The sequence below is a fragment of the Xiphias gladius genome, chromosome 22 (assembly GCF_016859285.1).
Source record: "Xiphias gladius isolate SHS-SW01 ecotype Sanya breed wild chromosome 22, ASM1685928v1, whole genome shotgun sequence".
Taxonomy (NCBI): Eukaryota; Metazoa; Chordata; class Actinopteri; order Istiophoriformes; family Xiphiidae; genus Xiphias; species Xiphias gladius.
This window is the reverse complement of record NC_053421.1, coordinates 25,270,623-25,291,884: the sequence shown is the minus strand read 5'-3', so window position 1 is coordinate 25,291,884 and position 21,262 is coordinate 25,270,623. Positions and strand designations below refer to the sequence as shown.

The following is a 21,262-nucleotide window of genomic DNA, read 5'->3' as shown; positions in this document are numbered from 1 at the left end:
CCAAAATCTTTTGGATAGACGTCGTTGAAAAGGCAACATTTCTTCTGATACCAGAACAAACGTCAGCATGTTTATGCACTTCAGCTGTAGGCCAGACAGCAAGGGAAAATGTGGCCCGATTTTTTTATTTTTTATTTTTTTTATTTTAACCAGTATGATAAGATCACTCCTCCATAATTTGAAGTTCTTTTTAAAATTGTTGCAGTTACTTTTTATTTTAATATGCAAAGGTAAGTTATTTTAATTCCTGGCACCAAAGAAGCTGAAACAACAGACATCGATGTTAGTATTAAACAAGCATAAATAAACAACGCTGGCTATAGTCTGTAGGGAACGAGCTCCCCTAACCCTATGAAGGTGGTCGTCTTACCTAATTTATCATGTAAAGTATCTCCGACTGCTCTGTAAATTAAAAAAAAAAAATAGTATATTGATACTGTGGACCAGTATCTGCTTGTAACACTGTATAATTTGAGTCATGTTTGACTAACGGCTCAGCGACCAAAACTGGAACTAGGTTCCTGTGATTAAAAATTGATAAAACCCCAGGGTTTCCCCACGACCAGTTTGCTGACTTGAGGTCTATGGAACCACCTGGTGGAAGCGACTGCCCTCTTCGCACCCCGTCACGGTCTACTTATCCGCCAAAAACACAATTAAAAGCCGAGTAAGTGAGAGGAAAAAGCGAGGGAGAGAAAAGAAACAGAGAGGGTTGAACATTAAAGCAAAACTAGGCGGAAACTCGGTCTGTGTGTACATCTGAAAAACAAGCATGTCTGACTTGAGGGGACTGATCACCTCACAGCATGCGATACAGCAGTATTCTGGTCACCTGCCTCTGGGACCTGAGCGGGCCATGATCCCTAAAGGTCACGACCAAATGTGGTCGTTTAGACGTGGGAAATGACCAGTTGTTTTCTTTGCGAGATAAAAAAAACAATCTTAAAATGTCAACGGGACGCATTACTGACCTTCCTGTAGAAAACCTATTTAAACTGAAATAAGGTATCATTATCTTAATGATAAAACAACAGATGGGACTGAGTTAAGTACTCGCGGGGGTTTTGTCTTGGGTTGTTGAACAGTGTCATCTCTGAAAATGGTCCTCTTGATGTGAAAGCCCCTTCTTATTGTAATTAAGGGTATGCACTTTAGTGGCATTCTCTGCATTTGTCCCAACCCAAGCTCGTCATCGCCCGTCTTTATCTTTGTCATCATCGCACAGTGTTTGAGTAATTACACATCGTGTGTTCCAAACAGATTGCAGAGACGGGGGGGCGTTATAAACTCGCAACACAATCGAATTAGACGCATTGCATTAATGCTAGCCTGCTAAATCAAATTGATGGACTGGCCGATGGGTTTCGATTTCCCTCGCACCTAATTTCCATACCATTTTGAAAGCAATCAAAACACTCTGAGAAGAAAATCACTGGTACTGCTGCATGTTGTTAAATCAGTAGCATCCCTAAATAGCAGTGTCCTCGCTCCTTTATTAAAGAAGTAATCAATCCATTTCTAACACTGGATGTGTTGGTGATTACTCAGAATGAGGTTATTATGTTTTACACGGGGAAATCTATCTCAGCATATATTTACTGTCCATCAGCTGTTAATTCTAATGCTTCATTAGAGAGAGAGAGAGATAGAGAGAGACAATGTTTACCTATCAATCAACAGGTAGTGCTGTGTTGAGATAGGTCTAAAATACCTTGAGGGCATTTTTTTGTTTTTTGTATAATCCACAGCTACAGCAGCAGAGTCCGTCACCTCCAGTGACAGTTTATCATGGCGCAGAAAACTGCAGCTTGGACCGAGCGATGATGCAGAACCAGGCGGGAAGCAGGACCTGCCCGCGTGGTTTTCTGCTTAAATATGTGCTTCTCTGTAGCGGAGAGGGTCTATTTGCAAGCAGACTTGATGGCCTCAGATGTTAAAGAGAAAAGAGCTTTTTGTGTTTTAAAAGATTTTTAAGACGTTTCTGCTTTACTAGATAGAGTCATCTTTGAGTCATGATCCTAAACTTGACTGAAGCCTGTAATTAGTTGACTGCGTGTGGGTAAACGTGTCTGCCCCCTTAACAGGCCACGCTTCATTACCCGTTTATATCTGATGCCTTTACAGCGCTTCCTTTATCTATTTACCTTTGACTCATGCTTTTGTAAATTTAACCTGTTTCCTTTTGAGGACTGTGGTTTTTACAAGATGATCATCTAAAAGGGATCTCTTTTCTGTAAATTTCTTCTTGAAATAGACATGAAGAAATGTACATGTCACTTCTCATTTGAGGGGTTTGAGGCCGGGGACCATGTAAGGGAGCTTGAGAACATCACCTGCCTCGACCGCAGGGACCACGGTTGAATTTGAACTCTGCCATAGTTCCAGGCCCCTCAAAGGGCCCCGCCCCGAGGTAGTACTTTCTGATGGTTCGGGCACTTTCGGGGCTCACTAGACAAACACAAATCTCAGACTGCTTCAGTTTACAGCTTAATTCACCTAGTAAGCAAGCCCTGGGTGCCAAAATATTAACTATTAAACGTGGGATGGACATTTCTTGTAATGTGTTGACATTAAAAACAACATTATGCGTAATTTGTCTTCCCCCATCCTGGCCAAGATAGCGGCAGCAGCAGCAGCATATAAATCAGATAATCAGTAATCAAAGATCACAAAACAAAAAGGAATTACAGGGGCAATGTAACACTAGAATAACAAGAATAAATATAACATAACAAGGAATATAAAAATGAGAGATTAAAAGCCTTGAAAAAAAACAATACAATAAATCAATCACAAAATAGATAATAACTGTCAGATTTTTTAAATTGTAATTTAATTGCATATTTCCTTCACAGCCATTCCGGGACCTTAGCTGTAAAACACGTACAGTAGATTTTCATTTCGTTTTACATCTGTGGTTGGTGTTGACAGTACTTTTTACGCGGCACCACCCTTTCCAATTCCCAAATGAGTCTATTTGGATTTCTGTCATTAGAGTTATAAGTAATGTTGCAATGTACAAAAAAAACAACAAGAGGAACATATATATTTGTCCATACATTGCCTGTATAAAATATATAACATGAGTTATTGTCAGCTTTGGTGTAGTAACAGTATTTTATGGACATTTCTGTGATTTGTCACCTTGCTCAAATGTGCAAGCTCAGAGAGCAAAGGGAAAAGTTGCCACTTCAAGACTTCTACGCATTGGGTTTTAAGAAGATCTGAAGAAAAGAAATATTTGAAGGAAAAAATTGATTGATTTTGCAACTATTATTATTATTATTATTGTTTTTACACATACAGCAGTGGTGTCTGTGGGTCCCTGAACAATGAGGAAGACGAGCCAAAGTTACAGTCAGACAACGGGTAATCTGTTATGGGACTGAGTTGCCTAATGTTTGCAGTTCTTCATGTGTTACGAATCTTTTATCTCCTAAATTTAGTTCTTGTGGCTCCTCGGTATCTGGATTATGTGGTTGAAAAGAGGCATACTTTGTCATCTTGCAGAGATTTCGGTTCACAGTCTCAAACTCGTGCTCTGTTCCCTCCATGCTGTGGGATAGCATCTGGAGGTGATGTCATTGGATAGTTTTGAAAAACTCGGAGAACAACTTTTTTCACCTGCTCGGGTCAGTTTTCATTGTGCTCTGCGCCCAGCATGGTGGCCCCTCACCCACTGAACACAACCCCGCAATAGTAGCGGGGTTAAAAGTTCCCACCCACCCAGCCTCTGTATATTTGAACACCCAGCGGTACAGCAGCCGGTGGCTCTGGCTTGACTGTAGAGTTAAACAATGACGGTCAGCAAGATTATCAAATATTTGCTTTTCACCTTCAACTTTTTGTTTTTTGTGGGTGGGATCACTATTCTTGGTTTATCCACACATGTCAGGAGCGCCAAAGCAGACTACCAGATCAGTGATGACCTTCTCCCAGCCGTCAACCTCCTGGTATTTGTCTGTGCCGTGACTCTGATTTTTGGCTTCCTGGGCTGCTGTGGAGCGATCCGAGAGAACAGGTGCCTGCTGGCGATGTTCTTCCTGGGCCTGCTCTCAATGCTCCTCATGTTGTTGGCTGTGGGTGTGCTGGGAGCCATAGCGAGAACTTCAGCTGCCCAGGAGGTGGTGAAGGAACACATGAAGGAGCTGCTTTCGCTCAGCGAACAGCCGAGGGAGGTTCAGGAGTCGTTTCAGCAGGTGGAAAGGAACGGCTTCTGCTGTGGATTCTTTGTTGGACATCTTGATTGGGGAAACTCAAAGGTAGTGCCCAGCTCTTGTAACTGCACCGACAGCTCCAGGAATTGCACGGTCGTGGATGGACGTGAGGTATACTCAACCCCGTGTATGAAGTACATTATGACGTGGTTGGATAGAGTATCAGACTCGCTCATGGGGACTGCCTTAGCATTTGGCATCTTGATGATTCTGGGTATGATATTGTCATTAGTCCTGCTCTGTCGGATTTGGAGTAGTAAGAACAGCATCATTTAAAATATTTCGCACAAGGCCTGAAGTTCACAGGAGTTGATTGAAGGACCAGACCATCATGTTAGTCTTGACTGCATTTTTTCTGATCGTAGCCTCACTGTAATTCTTGAAATGTGTCCACTCTTTTGTACCAGCGTAAATATGTTTTGTAGATTTTAACTATATACTGCATATTGAACTTTTTTTTTTTTTTGCAATTAGATAGATTTCGATGTTCAACAGGCCTCTGATGAATTTCGGAAAGTACTGTACTTAAATACAATTAAGATGTACTTTACTCGAGTATTTCCATTTAATGCCACGTGTTACTTATATTGTAAATTGTAATATTGTACTCTTTACTGCACAACATTTATCTGAGAATTAACATAAAATATGTTGATGATCTTATAACATACAATACACTGTCAAATGTTAATTTAGGGATTTCTAACAATTTTGGCTTGTGACCCCTTTACAAAAAAGCAATGTCCAGTCTATTGTGGTGGCCTACGTCTTATCAAATTCCAGATGTCTGAGTATTTCCACCAAAAAGACACCTCCCCTCTAAACTTCTCATACAGTTCCATTTCAAAATAGAGACCCAAAGACATGAGACATTTTCCAAAAAAGAAAAGATTAGAAAAAAATCCCCACATAAAATACATTTCTGCAGCAAAGCTTTGTGTTTTCTTCTTTCTTACCCCATTAATCATCTTATGACTCCTCAGATTTATTGTGAGCCTTTGGAGAGGCCTAACTCTTAGGTTAGGCACTACTGGATTAAACTACCTAACTGTATAATAAGTTAAAACTAGCTCCACTTCGATCCACTAAAATAGGCAAATGCTACTTACACATTAATACATCAGATTTGACAATTTAATAATTCAATACATAATAATACGTCTCTCATAGTGTCCAATATCTGAAAAATGAATACGTTTACTTTTCAGGGAGGATTTTGAGCACAGGACTTTTACTTGTAATGGAGTATTTTTTTGTTTCAGCTGTGCATGAAACATTTATTCTTTGACCAGGAATTCATGCCTGCACATTTTTTTTTCAGTTCTGACACTGCCAGACAGCAAAAATCTATGCAGGAATCATTAGTTTCTGACGTAACTTTATTGAGGGGAAATTGAAAGTATCAGCTGTGTCCAGGTGCTGGCCGCATCCTGGTGCCAGAGGAAAATGTATTTTTAAAAAATGTGTGCTTTTCCATTTGGTTGAGACATCAGTGACGCCACATTTGAGTCACAATGAATCCGAATGAGGTGTGGCTCCTTCCCATGATACCTGATCTTGTTCCCCCCGCAGACACGGAGGCTCCCACACTGGGTGTTAAGAGTTAAAACAATGACCAATGGGTCTTTGATGTGAATTGAGATTAGTTGCTTGGGCCTTAAGTTATCCACAAGAATGTGCGTGGGTGTGTTTTTGCATATGTGTAAGAGTGATGATGTAGTAACAACTAGGACGACCTCCAGCTCATTATAAAGTGAAAAACCCTTTAGAATCCGCTTTACTGTTGACTTTAATTTATATTTGCTGTTTCCCCTGAAGACACCGTCCTGACACAACTGGATACTATTGTTGACGCAGCTCGGTAGGACTGGCTAAAAATGGTGCATAAACTCAGTACTACAAATAAAAGTGACTCCAACTCCACAGATAAAAAAAACGGATTAAATCCAAAGATTAGGAAAAAAGTAAGTGGGGTAAATTACTCCACAAATAAAAAAATGTTTTAAGCTGGTTTACCCTCTATTACATCAATGTTGTGCTTTGGAGATAAATATATTTGAATATCGAAATAATTAACAGTTCTTGGATGCCTTGTGAGCGCAGGATTCGATGAATTTGAGCAACTGAACACACAAACAGCTGTAAAGCTTGAAAACTTTCCTCCGCGTTGAGTTTCTGGTCTGTTCTGAGTAAGCCCTGACCATCCGAAAATCGACTGTTGTTTATGGAAGAAACTGGTCACAGTCTTATTTAAATCACATTGAGTTAATTGAATTATGAAGCCAGAACAGCATGTTCCTGAACACCCCCCCCCCACCCCCCACCCCCCATGCCTTGATACCTAAAATCCCCCCATCCTCCCCATTTTTCAGCGAAAAAAAACAAACAAAAAGGTCTAAAGTTTTAATTCAATTTTCAAACATGTTATTTTTCAGAGTTTTTTTTTTTTTCCTCAGACTTTCCAGATATCTGGACAAAGCGCTCGTTATTTGAACTGAACATTTCAAGTTTAATCCTGTTTTCTGCCGTTCCCCCTCCTCTTCTGTCTGCTCAGATCCTTCGAGGATTGACTCAAACCACAAAAGGTAACCTCACTCCATGGAGTATTAAAAGTTGCTTTAATTGAATTAGTTCCATCTTGACCATGAGGTAGAACATGAAAATATCATTACTTCATTAAGAAAGGGGGAGCGTGTTTGAGAGACCACGTCACTCTTAAAAAAGAAAACCAGCTTTTCAGGAATTTTCTAAGACAATGTGAACCCATATGTTTAAGGATTCTTAACACAATTTCACTAATTTTATTTTTTTAGTAGCCCAGCCGAGCTTCATCGTGTTAAGTGCAGCTTCCCTCCTCAATTATGAACCTTGCTGGCTTCTGCCATTTAAAACTGGCACTGCAAAAGAAAAGTCCTCGATGAAAACACATTTTCACAGTCCTGACGTCGGAAGAATATCTCGCCTACAACTTAAAACCGGTCCATTCACAGTCAACTGATATTATTTCCTTGTGTAAAAAGTGTTAATTAAATGATAAAGTCATCAATACAGTGCTGTCTTAGAACTGCATTAATCCATTTTGTTTTAGTTGAGTTTTCTGACCGTTAGCAAGCTCATTAGCTTGGAAAGCTTTAATTTTTCCAATTTCAGGAATCTTTTTGATGTACAATGGTGAACAAAATGCCAGGGGGTAGTAGCATGGATGTATTGAGGAGAAGTTCATGAACAAGCCCCGTGAGTAGTCACCACGTCTCTGAGCTTCTAGACCGAGTATTTTTGCAGAGATCCGTGGATTCATTTCGTGGTTCCACTGTTTGGTGTCACCAAGCCTTTTAAGTCGAGGGCTAAGTGGGACTGCAGAGTTTATAATAATAAAAAAATGAGTAATAATAATTTTCTGTGGGTTTGTCCCCACAAGCCACACGTTTCACAATCCACAGAATCATTTAATCCATTGTTAACTTCAGGAGGGCCAAAGGAGATGCACATTAAATATGCCTCTCTGTGTATTAAGCTTGTTCTGCCGTAGACTTTTGGTTAATACGTCTGCATTAATGAAGTGGTAGGGAAACATCATGACTTCTATGGAAAAAGTGACTTCTAGGGCTTAGTCAAACATGAAACATTTAAAAAGTGAAGTTTACGTTGGAAAGGAGATCTACAGAAACATATCCAAATGGGAAATAGTTCCAGTGTGCTTAATATACATTCACCCATAAACTAAAATGTGTTAGGTCTACAGAGAGAAGTAAATCACTCAAGCCATTTTTTTTTTTCGACTTAACGACAGGGCTAAGCAAAGCTTCCATTTTTAGCATTTAGCTGACACTCATTCTAGTTTACTTATAGTGCCCAAAAGGGGGGTAGTCTTGTTCACGTCTGTTGACGGATACACTGGGACCCAAACTGTGACCTTTCGGTTCTCAGACAGCCTCTCCACATCCTAAAACCACCCCTCGAATCAGGTTTGTCTCTTCGTGTCTCTTCCCCCCTCACAGAGCACACATGCAAGGAAAATAAATGATTTCCTTCCTAGTTTTAATCATGCCTGTGTCAGACTTGGAGTTCAGGCAATTCCTCCACTTCATTGCTCTAATGAAAGATGAATTATTGCTGTAGTCACGTTAAAAACAAATCCATATCACCTGGGTCTCATGACAAAAATAAGTTATGTCTTTGGTACCTGGAGAGTGATGAATGTGGGTCAAAATGGATAGTTTCGTGCCAGAAAAAGATGTGCACTCTATTTGAAAAAGTGACGCCTCATCCAGAAATGGTGTCTTGGATGAAGGGAAAACATTTAAGGTGATTCAGCAATTTCACAACCTTTGCCCACAAAATAATTGTACTATGAGTTTCTGACAGCTTCATCCCCCTAATGGAATGAAACCTTTTTACTTGTCTCATTCTATTGACTTGTCAGATACTCTTATACACCTTCTCAGGGCATAATACAAATTTCACATTCACTATCAAGTAAATTAGATCAATTTAAGTGATAAACATCCAAAACAAAATCCTATGAGAGCTTTGTTATAAGATCATGAGCTTATTTTCTTAGAATTAAAACAATCTGAGCTCTGCTCAAACAAGGGACACTACTGTAAAGGAACAAAAGGAAACAGGAACAATGGTTTGTATTGTAATGCAAAGATACTACCTGGAATGGTATCTTTCTCCCGGCAGTCTTAAGTGAATATCCCCACCGCGGCCCATAAATAAAGGTGCTTACAAATGTCTTCTGTGGGTGTGTGGTTGGAACATTTATTTGTTCCAAGAGGCAACTGCATCCCTCTTGATACCATCGTTCTTGCCAAAGGCAAAGTATGCAGGGAACCGTGCAGAGGTAAACAAGGACAGCTCAAAGTCTTTGCATATGTCCCACTTCTGTGAGCTTGGATGAATCTGTTGTGAAGGTGAATCTTGGTGGCACTACGTGTTCAGACTTTAAACCACACGCCCACCACATAAATTAAACATCGGGGGTCACACAAATATCCCAATCACGCAGATCAAGGTATTCTTCTTAAAGAAATGAGCTTCATATTCAGAGCGAATGGTCATCTCATTACCACTCTTATAATTTGAAAGCTCATCAGCTATTCAGGTTCTGGAAACAAGAAAAAATTAAAATGAGTGACTGAGTTGGCTAAACTCTTTATACTTGTCACATAAAAAATGATTAAACATCAAGGCTTTCTAAAGTAGCTCATTGTTATAGAACAATAAATTATTTTAAAATCCAAAATGCTGCAGTTACTAATATATAGCCTTTTGGGAAAAAAGAAAGAAAGTACTTAAATTACTCAGAAAACAATGTTACCTGGGTATATGAATCACTTTATAAGAGGAGGGTTTTTTTCCTAAAAACTGGCAGAAACAGAGTCAAATATTAACGCATTTTGCTGGACTGCAAGACATATCAACTGGCCCCTGCTAATGATGTTTGGTCAGCTTCATTGACTCTGAATCTGCTACTTTAGTTTTCATATTTAATTTCATCCTGGCGCCTGTGTTTAGCTGCTTTTCCAGCATTAAATCGAGCCTGTTATTTGTTCTCCTCGCAGAGCCAGGCTTTGGCCCACTACAAGGGGACCAAACATGCCAAGAAGCTAAAAGCCCTGGATGCTCCGAAGAGTAAGCTCAAAGGCTCAGTGGTCACCAAGGAAACCACCAATCAGGAGATCGCCAAGGGTATCAAACCCTCGCAGGTCCCCAACAGAACCAACAGGAAAGGTTTGTGTTTACCTGCTTGCTGCACATTCCTCAACACACATCCTGCGTTGTTTTTCTTCATGTAGCTGCTGCCGTCTTGTTTAGTACAAATGTTGGACCCAAACAAATTCACCCTTGTGGCATATTAAATTGGCTGCACACGACATGCAAACGCTTTAGGAGTTGGATGGACTCACTGTTGATTATATCAACCCTGTGTTGGCTCATCTGCCAATGGCTGGCTGCCGACTCAGTACTCATATATTGAAGGACACACGGGACAGTCAGATATATGAGGGATGAGTTAGAGCCTCGTTAATCAAATTCTCAATGTTGCTGTCGGCCATCGCTGGCCCCACGCTCAGGAATTCTGTCACCCTCCACAGCTTTATAAAAACACCCAAAACTCACCTTTTTAGAGCTGCTTTGAATTAACGCTCAGCTCTGTCACTGATGCTTTATATGAGAGTATGTCAAGCAATCTTTTCTCTACTTAAAGGGCCTTTGAGGGCCTTTAAAAGCGCTGTATAAATAAAATGTTTTAATATTATTAACTACGTACAAGCTCACAGTCCTGGTAAATCACTTTGTAACATGTAGTCTTATTTCTTCTGTTTTGTGATCATCATGACAAAAAAATATATCACCACTATAATTACGTTTTAGCATCTGAAAAGCCTTCCAACGCATTTAGCTGTTAATCCTGGATCATATGTAAGGGTCTCACCCTGGTACCTGAAGAGGCATTTTTTAATTTTTTTCGGTCTTAGCGCCCATAACGCAACTGCAACTCCCTTTCCGATGGCAGAATCAAGGGAGAGTTTGTGTCCAACAAGTGTTTTATTTTCCGAGCCAATCATCCAACAATCAAGCCCACTTTACACATCGATTGGCCAGGTGTGTGGAAGCAAGAGAGAGAGTTTCTGAGTGCAACACCATGGACGCTTTGCGGAGGGACTGTGCGAAAGTGTGCACCATTATCCCCGTTTGCGTGATTCATTGTGTTGAGATTACAAAGACACGCAAAAGACACAGAATTCTTGGAGAGAGATGGTGGAGGCTATGATGCCAAACTTTTCACCGCACCTTCGAGTGTGCCCATTTAAGAACGGCTATAAAACCTGTAGTTGGAAGACCTGCTGTACAAGGTAGTTCGTCTGAAGGTGAAACTGAATTCTTCAATTGCCAAACTGCCATCAAATATATAATAACCATGTGCTCCAAGCCTCATTCTTCCTTATTTGAATTTGTCTTTGCCCTATCCAGTTTTTCTAATTACAGTTTTGTTGGTGCACATTGTTGTATGCTGACCACATTGTAGCCAGGTGGCTGTTTAAACCCAGTTATCTCAGCCAGGTGTCCGATTCTTTCTCGGTCTTATTAAAGATTCTTATTTTCATTGGAACTGCTGTTTAAAAGTGTGTTTGGAAAAAACAAAACAAAAAACTAACTGAAACTTCCAGCGCCTGACAGGAACAAGATGCAGGTTATTTTAATGATTTTATCTGCTGTGTTTCATATGGGTTTCTGGGGAGAATGACGTCTTAACTGCAACTGTAGGGCGCTGCCGAGGAGCCCTGCCCTCTCAGTCTCCTCTAATGTAATATTCTTGAAGCTGTCCGTTGTTATGTCATGAAATTGGCCCAATGAAAGTCTTCCCCTTTGACTGTAACAGTATAAGTTTTTTTTAAAGGAATTGGAAACACATTGAACCATTGCACTCTGGGATTAATTTTAGCCTTACCCATGTATTCTTCCAATTGTTCCACAAGTATATTTGGAGCACATTTCTGGAGCTCATCGTGGACCGTAACCTATTTGGCCTAGTCTGACCTTTTCACACTTGAAGTTTAAAGGTGGCTTGAGGTGAAAAAACAGCCATTTAATGGTTGAGATGCACAACCAGCTTTTTTTTTTGTTTTGTTTTGTTTTGTTTTTCTTTTTTTTGATTTAACAGTGGGAAATACAATCTACTACTTTTGTTAAATAGGTGAGAAAACAGTATTAAAAAAATATTTAAATGTATACATTTCACCTCACACAGGTGATATGTTAGCCTTAATGTTATATTAAGAGCTTTGCACTTGGCAGTCCTGAGCTAATCTATGCTGCATTTTGCCGGCATTTACTGTAAAAGAGCCTCTCAGCTTTCTGGTGATGCAATGCAACCTCTGGCTGCCATTGTGGAGGTCTCAAGGAAGAGTGGTTGTGAAAACTTAAATGCATTTCTATAATTACAACTCCGGTTAATTTCTAACTTGGCACGTTCAAAGGGATCACATTTTGAACAGTTTTTGAATGGAACAGGACCAAAGTGTCTGGCACGGAATTGTTTTGTTAATGGATACATGTGCCAAATACTAAAAGACTATTAACTAACATCCATTGATGGAGAGACATATAGTGTATTTCACCAAGCTAACATGTTTACATATTTAATGCTTTGAGTCTGTTTTCACAACCTCGGCTGCTGCTACGCAGCATGTCTTTGTTTAATGTGATAAATGTCAGCTTTTAGATCATAATTAATATATCTGCTATAAGCAAATAGTGACGAGGTAACTAAATGAGTTATCTTGCTTCCTATGGTATCTTACTTACTAAGACAAAGCCTGATATGGGGACCAAAAGTTTTCAATATTAGATGAATGTATAAAACATAGAACAAATATTTACATAACTAACTAACTTAGAAATGTTACAATTGTGAAATAATGAGTGTTTAAAATTCAGCTCATCATTATGAAATTCGGCCTCTTTTTACAATAACAGAGTTTATTGCTGGTCATTTTTATTTTGTTCCAGCAGTTTACTTTCCAAATGTCCTTCTTCCAAAGTCTGCTTTTATTTTACAACATCATTTTTCCCCAATTACTGTTTATTATACCACTTGTCATCATAAAGCCTCTCAGTGAAGACGAATAGGGCAGAGCCAGGTTTGCGATTGGCTGTCTGCTTATTCAGACAAAAGCAACAGCCAGTCACATAACTGGCTCTGCCCTGTTGATGAAAAGTCATGATGAAATGTGTACTTATGAAGTAAAATGATGACTGCGGAAGAATTATATTGTTAAATATAAACAGACTTCAAGAAGGACATTTTGAACTAAAAACGTCTGAAAATGAAATCAAATTCTGTTCTTGTGGAAAGAAGCAGGATTAAATAATGTTGTATATTAATGACCTGAGTTTTAAAACTATTTTAGATTGTTCCACAATTTCTATATATATATACTTACTGAAAAGGTGGTTAACTGAGCTACCGTTCTAACACAGAGCTATGGTTCAAAGTGAGAAAGTTTATTTGGTAACAAGCTTTACTCACATTATTCTTTTTTTGTTTGCTTTTTACTTTTACTAAAGATCATGTGCCCCAAAACGGTGTATTTTCCTGCTTGGTAAAGGATAGGTCCGCAGTTTTTCAAGTCTGTCTTAAAGTTGCTACATGTAAGTTTTTGCTTGTTGCTACGTAGCCAACGTTAGCGTGAAGAGCTGTTTACTAACCAAGAGCCTCGGCCATCGCTGCTGAAGACAAGAGGTCAGAGTACCCCCTCTGAGCAGCGCTGCTTGGTCTTCCTCTTGTGTCGGACCGAGGGCAGACCGGACGCCCACAGAGACTCGCTATCGCAAAGTGGTATTACGAGACGGGACCGGCCGGGGGCTAGCTGGTTAGCATGCTAACTTCGGTGGAAGAAAAGAAGTGATAGAAATAGAAGCAAAACAAGGGTTAACATCGGCGGCGAGTAAAGGAACGAACAGCTGTTAATGCTAATGTTGGCTATGTAGCGAAAGCAAAAACTTACATGTAGCACCTTTTTAAAGCAATAGTCAGGTGCCCATATGTACACTGAAACTTTTTTTTGCTCGCGGTAATCATTCCTCCTGTTCATACTGGGCATGCTTGTCCTTGCTCTGTGAAAAAAATGAGTTAATTGTTTTAAGTAGGTATTTTCCAAAGTTGGAGACTTTTTTTAGTGCAAAATTTCTCTTATATGTTCCCCCAGAGCTACAGTGGATGGATAGTCACAAAAAAGGGAAAAAAGGAAATCTGTCGTTGTGAAAAGACAGGACCTTTGGAGGATATACACTTGATTTGTGTAACTCTGACTGCTGAGGCCTCATATTAACTTCATAAAATCTTTTGAATACATATTTGCATAGAATGAGGATCTCATCACGTCACTTCCATTTGAAGCATGTTAGGAAGCGATCTCTCCTGGCTAGTATGTACAAACGAGCATGGCAATGTTGTTTTAAGACGGACAGACAGAAATTTTGAACCTTTCCCTTAAGAATAGTCTGCATAATTTCCTTTCCATAGGATGCTAGTCGGCTTAATTTTTCCTTGTAAACATCTACAAAAAGCTAGCATTATTTTTACAGGGAAAAAAAAAAAGATACTTCAAAACAAGTTTGAAGGTTTTTAAGAGTGCAGCTCACATCAGACAGGTTCAAATGAATAATAGCAGTCAGAAAGTAATTTGACACTGATACATGCCCAGTGTGTTGCATCTGTACTCCAGCGCACTCGATTTGAAATGAAATGAAACGAAATGAAAAGATGACTCTTCGATCCCACTCAGTGCGAACTCATGCCGTGCAGCTAAACAACAAAAAATCAAACCCTTAGAGGAGATCTCAGAGTTTCCCAAGATACCAAACCTGTCAGGGTGAATTTTAGTGAGGTGTGTATATAACGTCTTGAGTACACATCTCACTAAATAATATATGATATTGTCAGACAATGAGGGATAGGAGGATCTTTCCAACCCTTAAGCTGCTTAAAGGGGAAACTGGTGTGAAGTGGATGTGAACGGTTTAAGTTGCAGATGTTTCGCTTTAATTCGAGGATGTTTCTATCCATATGGGGTGTACACTGGCATTCGTAGCCTTCTTTGTACATAGTCCCTTCTTATACACATTTATAACTAGAAGGCTAATAAGTAAAGGTGGGATTCAGGCATTGACCTCCTCCCCCGCCGTACCTTCACTGGTGATACCCATCTGTAATTAACTCTACAGAGCCCTGACATAAAGCGAACAGCCAGGCCCTGGGAAAATTGTAAACAGAGTGTACACAGGCAGAGAACTCAACTGCCTCAAACAACAAGCTGTCATAACGAAATGCAAGAATGGTTATTAATCATTTCAGTGCCCTTAAAAAAACAAAAAAAAACAAAACCAGGAGCACATTTCTACACCATCTCACTATCATATCTAGAGTGTGTGGGGGCGGCGGTTTGTCACAAGTGGCACTCGGTAATGAATATTAATGCGCTCAGATGTCAGAAGAATTAATTGTTGAGATGGGTAAACGCTGCATTATCTGCAAGGCTGAAGTATTTGACGGCACATCAGTGGCACCAAACCCGCTCTAATAAATAGCCAAGTTCAGGGAAGAGTAATGGCCGAGGTGAGAGTAGGTAGAAACAACAGGAAGGCAGAGCTCTGCTTTTGAAGAGAGGGCTTTCAATGGGTTTATTATTTATAAAGCACAACATACCCATGCTGGGAACAATATAACAGGATTGCTTGTTTTTGTTTCAAAAATTCACCTGATTGTGTCATTCAAGTGTTGCTTTTTAATGAGAGGTCTGCAGTAAGGGGTTAATTTAATCAACAGTGAGTATTTTGTTTCTATTTTGTAGAAATACATGTTAAAACATTTTAAAAAGGAACCCCTTAGTGTTTACAGAGCACCAGTGCCCTGAGATCTGTGTATAATAATTCATAAATTCTTATTTTTCATATGCCTGTATTAATGACATTATATTTTCATACTTGAAGATATTCGTTTAATACATCATTGAAAGCTTGGAATCTCTTCTTTTAGCCGGCACTAGGCATTTTTTTGGTATGATTTATGACATAGAAATGACAAGATTTAGAAAAGACAGCAAAAAGCAGTTGGCATCTTACCTGCAACTTGCAGCTACCTTGTCTCATGCCAAAAAAAAAAAAAAAACACGTACAACTGGGGGCTCATTTTGAAGAACAAAGGAATACTGGGAGCTGAATTCTATGGTCTCCCTTTGTGTAATTAACCTACACATCCAAAACAAAGCCGGTGCAGACGAATTCAAGGGACTCACAAATGATTTGACCAACAATGTTTAGTATTGCTCACATCTGTACACTGCCAGGAGCAAAACAAACCAACCAGCATGTCCCTTCGACCAAAGATGTTGGACCTATGGGCCTTTTTTAACCAAATTAGCCTCTGGTAAAAATGCGCTGTTACACGCGCCCCGCATGGGTTTCATTGACAGCTAGAACCATCCAGTGATGTGTCTGCAGCATGAAACCATTTAGCTGTTTAAGCCAACAAAATTGTCTCCCTAACCATGTATATGTAAACCTGTGTAATGAACAAGCATTATAATCAGAGCCAGCCACCCACATGAGACAGAAGCAATGTTGGCTGCTAAAAGAGGACACGACTCAGTGATACTGCGATGGAACTAATATGTAAAACAGTAATCTAATTAATATTAACATTTTTACTTGGCCAACATCATAACATGTAGGTAAATTTTCAGTGTGGTAACGTTCGGGGCTGTTTTGTACTAAAGTGATAACCCAGTCGATCCCATCCATCAAGCCAAAACACATTATAGACATGTTGAAGTCGAGATAATGGGGAATTCAGTCTTGCAACCCATGTTATGACGGTCTTACTGTATTTGAACGACGAAACTTAAAAGACGAAAAACCAGAACACGTTTGTCTTTATTGTGTCTATGATAGGACTAAGAGTAAGAAAAACATTTAAATGAAGCTCCAGATCATTATCATGGGCACGCACAAGCTCTAAAGGGTCTTAAAACTATAAACAGTTTAAAATTAAAAAGAAATTTGCATAAAAATAAAGGCAGAAATGCACAAAGTGCACACAGTTACCCTTATGATTGTTTAACTGAACTTATTAATTCAAAATTTTCCCATGGGTTTTAAGAGTTTGAAACCGGGAGGGGAGGGGGGGGGCCTCTGGAGAGTTTTAACTCTCAAACACTGCATGCTGGGAAGTTTGATTATATGCAAATCATGTTTTCTTCAGGAACTTAAGAGAGTACTCCACCGATTTATCATTATACGTCTATAACCAACTCAGACTCGCAATGAACAGTTGGAAAAAAAAAAAGGCTCAAAATTGAGCAGAATCCAAGAGATACTGTCTTGTTTATTCAAGCCATTTTTCTTCCTCGTCAAAACCTCATGCGGCTCCCTCTGGAGCCACAAAAGACTTTTTTTTTTTTCACATGCAGTAGCACGCACAGGACTTTGGTGTGCAAAACTGGTGGAATTCTCCTTTAATTTCATGAGTTGAATGAACTCTCAGCAGTACGTTCATTTATCTCAATCGTTCCAGATGAAATGACTGAAATGAAAGTCAGAAGAACTAAAGTCTAAAATTTCTGAAATGCTCTGAAAATAAAAATTAGAAATTTTAGGTTGAATATACTTGAAATTGAGAGAGGTTACAGTAATATATATATACGCACACACACGCAAATTTTTTTTGTATATTATCTTAGGAAAATCAAAAGATGCAAATTAAAAACAAACTTTTTGGGGAAAACACTAAAACACAGAAAATTAGCACGTGATGAAAAAAATTCCTGTGAATAATTAAATTTCATAAGTCCATCTGCTCAGAGTGGTGCAAGCTGATGTGCAAAGAACACATGTGCATCTCATATGGAACAATGAGTCAGGAAGCGTGTAATCCCAGGGCGGACTTCGTGAAATGCACAGAGGCTCCGTGTTCTTTACTACATCGTTGAAGTTGTGTGTGTTCTGAGACGGATGAACAGCTGGACACAGCGAGGCAGTATAGATTAGCGGGATGACTCAGCGGCCGCCTGTCAGCTTTCTGCGGGTGTGTTTGTGGGTCCTTACACCAGCGCCAGGGAGAGCAGAGGTAGAACAAGAGAGGCAAAGAGGGAGAGCGAGAAATGCCCACAGCAGAGCCCGCCATCTCTCAGTTCCACTCCAGTGCCTGAGGAAATGTACCCTGATATTAGCTATTAAAGAGCAGATTGTCAGGGGAGCCATGCCAGCACTGACAGAAGCTGTACAATGGAGCAGGCTGCAGGGAGACAGGAGGCTAGCACAGGCTTTTTTTCACCCGCAGTTTCCTTCCTAAGGTCCCCGTCGGCAGCTGACGCCCCCTCCGCCGCCCTCCCACCCCACCCTCCTCCACCCAAAAAAAACGCTTATGTGCCTAAGTCTCCGTACAGAAGCACTGGGTTGGAAAAAGCCCTCACAGACAGACGTCAGAGACAGCAGCAGTGTGTGATGAGATTGGCTCCATACCTGTGCGTTGCTGAAATTGTTCTCATTTGTGGGGATTTTGAATGGCGATGTTTTACAGCGCAAACTTCCCGACAGATATTAGGTGTGGATCATTTGCTTGTGGATGAAATTGGAAAGAGATAAATAATCGCAAATTCAAATCAATGACTCCCGCTGTTGTTAAATATCTGAGATAATGTTGCTTTTTTTCCCCCTTCAACAAAAAAGATGATTGCAAGCGTCGATGCACACTTATTTGTAAATGCAAATTTTTCACCTTATCGGTCTTTTACTCTAGGAATATTCAACCGTGACTCTTTTCTCATCCGCTCACTTTGAATACTGACAAGAGGGGGGGAAATCATAAACCTCGAATGAAATTTGACAGAGCTCAAGGGCCATGAGGGATTTCTGTCCTTTAAGTTGTGACAGCATATATTACGGCCCAATCATTTTAATTAAAGAGCTTAATCCAGCTTCACTGAGAAAGGTAATCAGATCTCTGGGGAGCCTTGTGATTGCCTGAAAGCCTAAGTAAAGTGGAAGGATTTCAGAGCGGCGTTTCTCCTCTATCACCAAAGAAAATCTCAGGAGAAGCTGAGGCACAAATGCAGGAAAGAAAAGAAGCGGTATCCTGTCTCGAAGGGTCACAGCGTCTGTTCTGATCTCCCCCTCTCTCTCGATTCCCTTCGTCTTTGTTGCCCTTACCACTTCGACCCTCTCAATTTCTCTCTCTTTAATTGTGTTCCTTACTCGATTACTCTCTTTTAATGTTATCTCTTTCCTCACCTTCTCACGTCCCTTGCCCACCTCCCCTCTTCTCCACCCCTCTTTCTTTCTCTCTTTCTTTCTTTCTTTCTTTCTTTCTCATTGTGTCATACACTTGATTTTCCACAAGTTTGTTTACTTTTCCAGTTTAACTTTCATTTAACTTTTCACTATCTCCGTCTCCCAAATCTATCTGCTTTTGTTCTTGTTTCCAATCCTTTCCTTTATTTTACCTGGCCTCAATCTCTATCTCTTTCTTTGTCTTCCTCCTGTTACTTTGTCGGGCCTCGGTCGTCCATACCAACTTTAGATTGATCACAGTCATTACCTCCATTAATGAGAGGGGATTGAGTTCTTAACTGGGCTCTGCAGAGCCAGCTAGGTCACACTGACTGGGGATATGGATTACTGGAGGCTTCCCGGAGTGCAGGGCGTCCTAGGCCAGCCAAAGTACACTTTAATCACCTGCCCATCCAGCAGCAAATGACTCTTTAATGATACCGTGGTAGATGGGTTCACCCCAACACAAGGGCAAATACATGCCTGACTTAACATGGGATAGGCTCACCCACCAGGCTCTGTAATAAGTGGACAGATAAAGACAAAACTTTTCTTGTTCTTGCTGATTATTACTCATGTATCTCACGCTTCTGCAGGTATTAGCTCTGAATTTTACAGTCCTTACCGTTGGAATTAGAATTAAGTATTGGTGGAATTAAAGTAATACTCTATTTCAAGTTGGTAAATAGGCTTGTGACCTTCTTGATAAGAGTTACGGCCTCTTCAAAAGGAATTTTTATAAGTAATCAAACAGCATTTGAGTGGGTTGAAAATAGTTCATGACTTTTTTGTTATATGCATTTCTCTGTCATGCTAGTGTAACATAGTTTGTATAGTATTCTGTATTAATTCGTGTATCCATGTAGGTTTATTGGCTCAAGGGAACCCCTCTCTAGGAAAAAGTCACTGGTAATTGTGCAGTGTTGCCAGTTCATGGGAGACGTGCCCCGTGCTGGGTTTTTGAGCTCAGCGCTGTGTACGAAAATTGTGTGCTAACCTCAGTACGTCCTCTGTATGAATATATGTGCAGTGTAACTTATTGAAATGTTATTGAAAAGCGTTACCAGCGGGTGTCATGCTAAATTGGGAATGGCGCACTTGCTAAAGTAGCATTAGAGAGGTAGCTTCTAGACACGTTTAGCCTAGCTTAGTAACAGGAAAAAACTCATCTTTGCCATGTCAGCTTTGTTGACATATCACTCAGAGGCATAGTTTGAAATTTTGGAATTAGTCGCCTTATTGGAGAGAATTAGATGAGGGAGTTTGATACCACTGTCATGCCTGCGCATTACGTATTTAGTTAGAACCAGGAGGTGATTAGCATAGTTTAGCATAAAGACTGGAAGCAGGGGGAAACCGCTAGCCTGGCTCAGTCCAAAGATAAAAAAAATATGCTTAACAAAATCTCTAAAGCACAACCAATCAACACATGGTGTGCTGTTTGTTTAATCTGTACACAAATAGAAATGTGAAAAAATTAAGTTGCAGTTTTTACGAGGAGTCACGTGTGTATGGCCTTATTTCTGAACCTTGGAGGGTGCCAGGCTAGTTCCTATCTTCTTCCAAAGTGAAGCTGTCATTAAACAAAAAGTTTAACAAAAAGTTATAATCGGTACTCTTTGCCAACCAGGCAACCAGCAAGGCACAGGGGCTGCATGCAGCATCCTGGCATCATTGTGAAGTCGCTTTGCACATTTTTGATCAACACCTACGTGATTCATTGCTGTATTGTTGACTGGTGTGAGCAAACTCCAACAAAACAAACTGAGCAGACTCTGCCTACTGTAGAAGACTGCGAGATGCCGTTGAAAACTCTGGAAAAATGTAGAGAGCAGACCTTTAGATGACAGCATGAGAAAAAGTCAAAGTACTGTTTCTGAGGTAAAGAATCAGATTTCCCACTCAGTATTAGATCTGTTGGATGCTGCGTGATTCCTTTTTTGGAAGCTAACAATTTCCCTCCTTCAAGCCTGTGCTAAGTTATGCCAAAGAAATCATGGACCCATCTCCACTGAATTCACAAAGATGAAATTAATATTAATCTTCACACTCCAGGTATCAGAGCAAACAAACAGATTGCCAAAATCTTGGAGTTTTCCTTAATAATAGCTCCCAGCAACGTTTCCCAATAAGAATATGTCAATCTTCTGACCAATGGAGGTATTTACTTTCCCCAGCTGACATTACAAACAATTGCTGGTGTATTT

General features: G+C 40.0%; 2 protein-coding genes across 4 annotated transcripts in view; both read left to right on the top strand.

The window, feature by feature from the left end:
• znf385d (zinc finger protein 385D) overlaps positions 1 to 21,262 on the top strand; it is a 71,344-nt gene that overhangs the window by 35,953 nt on the left and 14,129 nt on the right. For all 3 annotated transcript variants that reach the window (XM_040117839.1, XM_040117838.1, XM_040117837.1), the window contains one exon: positions 9,785 to 9,953. In XM_040117839.1, the coding sequence (XP_039973773.1) occupies positions 9,785 to 9,953 (169 nt within the window). The remainder of the gene's footprint in view (positions 1 to 9,784; positions 9,954 to 21,262) is intronic.
• On the top strand, positions 2,481 to 4,666 carry LOC120784232 (tetraspanin-8-like). Its single transcript, XM_040117840.1, has one exon. It carries the CDS (start codon positions 3,798 to 3,800, stop codon positions 4,491 to 4,493), a length of 696 nt encoding a protein of 231 aa, XP_039973774.1. The 5' UTR covers positions 2,481 to 3,797; the 3' UTR covers positions 4,494 to 4,666.